We start from the raw sequence: 5507 nt of genomic DNA, 5'->3' as shown, positions 1-5507 counted from the left end.
CGGGATGCGCCGAACCGTGCCACAATTCGTAATTACAGAGAAGCGGAACCGTTGCGAGGACGGGGATGCGAGCTGAAGGGGATGTGAGTCACACCACATGGCGGTAGATGCCTTTTTGGATAACAATGTTGCTAGCAACTGGCTGGCATACTCTGGCATTGCCGGTCCGCTATTTACTTGCAGCAGCTAAAAGCGCAAATGAGCATTAAAAATCGTTCCGACTAAATATTTAAACATTTTATTATGCTGGCAGTTAGTTACCTTCATGTGTGTGCGGGGAGAGATTTTGACGCTGACACTAAAAGCCGCATATGATTATCGGGAATTGCATCTGTGCCGCCGCTGCCAGCACCTGGTACCCAACGCTCTTTCTTCCCCATCCGGCATGAAAACCACAGCAAAACGTACATCTCCAACAGACCGCCCGCTGCCCGTCTGTCTGTCTGTCTGTCTGTCTGGGTGCTGTGTAAAATGGCGCGTGTTGCGCGCCAAAGAAAATTTAAATTTGAATTAATTATGATGGTGGCCCCTGTGCCCCCTTCAGTCACTCGTTGCAGCATGTGCCTCCAAACAAGACCGGCACGAATGCAAACGCGGCTTCAACAGAGCGACGCAATTTGCTGTATGTGCAACATTCATAAGTTTAGTTCAACCATCGCCATGACTACGAGTATGAGCTTGTGTGTGTTCGCAGAGTTGGGTGTTAAATTTACCAAATGTGCAACAGACAATACCATACACGTATGCTGCTTTCAAGTGTGAAAGTTTTAATATTTGTTTGAAGAGCGGCATGCCTGAAAGTTAGCTCCTGCTTTTGTCATTGGACGACTAACCAATGAGTGGGCAGGAATTTTAGAATTAGGTTTGGTAAAGGTATGAAAAGCGGGAATTTTAGAATTATGTTTGATAAAGGAATGAAGAGCGGGAGTTTTAGAATTAGGTTAGGTAAAGGTACGAAAAGCACTGATCCATATTGCGCATGGCAAAGAGTTTCGGTTTCAGATCATTTTACAAGATTCGTATACTGTTTAATTTAATAGATAAACCTGCTCACCAGCTTTCACCCGCGCTTTATTCTCACCTACCATGTAGCGGTCTCCATGATTTAGGGATGAAGTTCATGACTGTCTGGGCTGGCTCTGTTCCTTTCCTTTTCCCTCAATGCCCCGGTGGATGGAAATGCATTGAATAAGCACTATTTTATCGGCGCTTAGCATATCTTCGGTCTTTTTGCTCGGATGGATTCTGCATGAATTTTATAGCTAGTTGACTGTCAACGAATATTTTAATGAGCACTTCTGTGTTTTGTCCATTCCTTTGCAACAATCGTCTAGCCCTGGGATTGTTGTGCGTTTCAAGTTCAATTGTGGAGGAGTGTATGGTACTATTTAGCTCCCTGTCCGCTTATAAAAAAATCCAAAACCAAACGAATCATCACAAAAACAAAGCTAAATGAAAATCTATAAATTTAATTAAAAATCCCATTCTTAAATGAAATGTTAGTCGTATCAATTCAATGGGGATATATTTTGAATAAATTCATACTTTTTATTTTTGAAATGAAAGTGGCACAGACAGACAGATAGGCCAGGCACCTTAATCTCGCTTAGCACTTGATGTTCACTTTCCAATTGCTGAAGCAGAAAAACAGACAATATTTAAGAGATTCGCAGCTAAGTGTGAAATGCATGCAATGATATACATACGAGTACACTGGCTTTTTTGCAATTTTGAAAATTGTCAGCAGCTGGATGGGTTACTAAAGGCGGAAGAAGGACTCAAGCAGTGCGTGAGCATATATACTCGTATTAAGTCTGGTTACATTTGCTGATTGCGTGTATAACGAAGTACTCCCCACATTCTGAGCATCAGTAACAACCGCTGCCGCCCCGTACTCCTGAGGAGGTGCCTAAACTCGCACGCATTGCATGAGCTGTCAAAGAGTGACATACATACACGTCTACACCACAGCACATTACACTTCATTACAGTGCAACGTGTTTGTCGTTTATGATTGTTTAATACGTACGGGTAATTGTGGAAAAATGTGATGGCTGCGAAAAGTTTTTCGTAGCCCTTCGGCAAATAATCCAATAGATGAAAAGAGTGTGGCAAATAAAGCTGAAACTGCCACGAGCAATCAAAACTAATTACTTTATTTTAAAATAAAATAGAAAAAGGCAAAGCGCGCTTGCACTATTTCGCACACTATTGCTCCACATAACGACCACATGGCGTATGAGTGATTCAAAAAGCTATGCACAGCACACACTGCCAAGGGCCATTTTGCTTAGGTGTGAAAATTCATGGTTCGAGGGTTGCGAGTTGAAATATGTACGTATGTATGTATGTAGTTATTGCTTTGCGCAAACATTCTAAAGTGGTTGTTGGCTATGCTGGTAAAGTTTGTGCAAACAACCGCCAATCAGTCAGAGCCATCAGTCGGACAGCCGGCAACGGCAAAAGCCGCAACTTCTCGCTTCCACTGTCTGCTCGTCTGTTAAATGCATTTCAGTCGAGCTGCATCCATCCTGGCCATCCTTATTTAACTGTGTCAGCGGGCTGGCCTCGCTCGCCTCCTTGCCCGTTTACAGAAAGAAGAGTAAAAATATTTTCGGTTTCACAAATGACGCGTGTGTGGCAGTCATTGTTCGTTGTTGCCGTTGGCAGGCCTTGCGAAGCCAAAAACTGCAATTTCAGTTTGAACAAAACTGACAGCTAGCACCCTAATTGAAATGCCGTTGCAGGATCTGCTTGTTGCCCCAAAACTATATCTACCTGAGCGATGATTTTGTTCAATGTAATTCATTGCTAGCATTTATAGAATTCTGCTGGAAAGTAATATTTTGTCGTTTTACATTTGCTTTAATTAGTCAAATTTAAAATTAGTAATAATGCATTAATCTTGAAACTATAAAAACGAACTAAATATCCAATTTAAAATGCAAGAGAATTTTTAAAATAATTATACTTTAGCAGATTTACGATGTACAGATGGATTCCATGAAATTGTCTAAGCTACTCTCCTTGGTGATGTCTTCATAGATGGACCAATTGACTTCCCCATTATGGTGTTTCCTTTGTTTCTTGCATTTAATAACGAACCGATTAGAAGGCAATAATGTTAAGGCTCCTGGATATTCTATGAAAACAGTCAGACGCAAAGCTACGCACAAATCGATGATACGTGGAAAATATTTCTGGCAGACCCATTGCTACGATAAAAACAAGCAAATATAATAGGCAACTAAATCCGAACACAAAAGGACCTTACCGAAGAATTCGTTCTTTCATGATTCATAAAGAAGGCAGTCAAATAATTCATGGTTATAAACTGGCTCAACTATTGGGACATCAAAGTAACAAGCAGCACTTAAGGACAATTAATTTCACACTTACACCATCCAAATTGCTGAGGAAAGTCACCGACTGTTTGGCACAACATGAGAGACCCAATTGGAATGCTATTAACAGAATATCTTTAATGCTGTGGTTAGCATTGTTCCAAAAAAAGCAACATGAACTATGCACCGATTTAATGGTGGTGCACACAGAACTGAGGTCGAAGTCCTCCAAAGTCTGTGGGTAGAAGATTGGACATTAAGTCTGGCATGATTGCCTGGCACGGTCATGACGCACTTACCACATTCTCCATTGAATCGAATCGCATGAGTCGTGGCACGTAGAACCACACAGTATACTCATTAATGGTGACATACTCGAACATGCGGCGTACATCATTAAAAAGGTTCATAACAAAACGCCGCTCGGCTAAATCAGAGAGCTTGTTGGATATCAGGCACTTGGTCGTCAGTTTGCCCAAAAAGCCAGTCGGAGGGACAACGGTGCGAGCAAAAAGCTTACTGAATGTTTCAAAAGGATTGTCATCGCCCCTGCTGGTAACATAGAAAGGTTATTATCTGTTTGTTTACGGAAATCGTTTTACTTACAAGATGCTACTGCAGTCTCCCGCATTGCTCTGAAAAAGGCGCAACCAGTTTCCTGCACAGCTCTGGTGCAGATTTCGTAGAAAAGCATTGGAGTGCAACTCCGCAACGAAAAACAAGTTGTGGAACTCGGCAATAGTTACTTGTTGTATCAGACCATTATCGATTTGAAATGTGACCTGGTTAAGCTCATTCACGTTCTCAAAACTGCGTGTCACGGTCACCGTAAAAATCTTCTGGCAGCGCATAGTTTTTCTTCTTTGTCGACGCTCTTCGCGCTCCCGTGCCTGCTGCGAGGTACATGGATCCATATCCAGCTCATCCTCCCCCACATCGCAGACGGCACCCTCCGGAACCGAGCGTCCATCCTTGTCAGTACCCCGCATGGCGTTAAATGTTAATCTTACGCTTCCTCTGCCAAACTGGAGCATCGGCACGGAATTCAAACTGGCCTCATCGGGGTAGGCGTTTGTACACAGCAGCTGAAGAGCTTGCAAAATGGGTGTCCTAACACTGTTGGTCGGCTTTGCTTCTTTGGTTGGTGAGAGAAATGGATCAGCATAAGAGTACAGAATCAAATGAACGCTTTGCGACGGAGGAAATCGAAGCTTGACGTCTTTGCAGCCAAGACAGTCCTTGATATCAAGCTGAAGACAGCGCGCGAGAACATGCACGTAAACGCATACAACTCCAGTACAATTAATATGTTTAAATTAGCTATAACTTTTAAATACATACCTTTAAAAATTGCAAATTATATTGTTGGTCCATTTTGTGTACGGGGTTTACTTGATTTCCAGTGTACTGCCGAATTGTGCTGGAAAATAGTCAAACGGACACCCATTCAACCATATTGCGAGCGCGGAACCAACAAATTAGAGATGGACTATTCTCCCGCTTCAGCCCTGTATGTCGATTCAGTATATTTGATGATAAAATAAAAAATCAATTCGTATTTTAGCTATAAAGATTAATTTTTGAATAGTATCAAAAGTTCTGCATGTTCTTATCGATAAGCAGTGTGCACAAATTCAACATTGTATGGAAAACAGAAAGCTTCAACAATCGATCTTTCCCGACAATTTTGCTTTTCTCATACAAATTCAATCAGTTTACCGTTTAATGAAAAACGTTAAATTTTAATTATATTTTTCGATGGTAATGATTTGCTATTTCAAGCATGCATTTGACTTTATGCAATTAGTCGATTTTCCAAAAACAAATCGATTCTTATCAAAAATGTCTTATATCGATTAAGTCGATTTTATTTGCAGCTCCAGTGCTAATCAGTTTATAAAATACCAATGAGGACCAATTTATTCTTACTTAAAAAATCGTATATCAAAATTTAATCCCACCAAACAAACCTTTTCGCATTTGTTACAAAGCACTGGTAGTCCTGCAATAAATTTGCTTTGGATAAGTAGCTCTCTAGATATGTTCCTTAAAAATTATACAACAGTTACTTCTGTAATAATCAGAGATGCTGTCAGTATAATATGAGATTATTGGGTCTGCTTTTGAATAATACATATGTTATATTATATTCTCTGACGAGCT

The 5507-nt window shown here is 40.9% G+C and overlaps 1 protein-coding gene across 2 annotated transcripts; it reads right to left on the bottom strand.

Annotated features, from left to right (window-relative positions):
* Positions 1-2868: 2868 nt before the first annotated feature.
* Positions 2869-4872, bottom strand: LOC115634184 (protein ORD). 2 transcript variants are annotated; one of them, XM_030531770.1, is made up of 6 exons: positions 4686-4872; positions 3951-4594; positions 3644-3896; positions 3400-3579; positions 3275-3343; positions 2869-3215 (listed from the first exon to the last, which is right to left on the bottom strand). In XM_030531770.1, exons 1-6 carry the CDS (start codon positions 4716-4718, stop codon positions 2982-2984), a joined length of 1413 nt encoding a protein of 470 aa, XP_030387630.1. In that variant the 5' UTR covers positions 4719-4872; the 3' UTR covers positions 2869-2981. The 2 variants fall into 2 exon arrangements, with proteins under 2 accessions (XP_030387630.1, XP_030387631.1); XM_030531771.1 differs by having other exon boundaries at positions 3644-3893.
* Positions 4873-5507: the final 635 nt, after the last annotated feature.

The sequence above is a fragment of the Scaptodrosophila lebanonensis genome, unplaced genomic scaffold (assembly GCF_003285725.1).
Source record: "Scaptodrosophila lebanonensis strain 11010-0011.00,11010-0021.00 unplaced genomic scaffold, SlebRS2 tig00000001-arrow-pilon, whole genome shotgun sequence".
NCBI lineage: Eukaryota > Metazoa > Arthropoda > Insecta > Diptera > Drosophilidae > Scaptodrosophila > Scaptodrosophila lebanonensis.
Note: the sequence above shows the minus strand (reverse complement) of the source record. Positions and strands in the feature narration are given on the sequence as shown.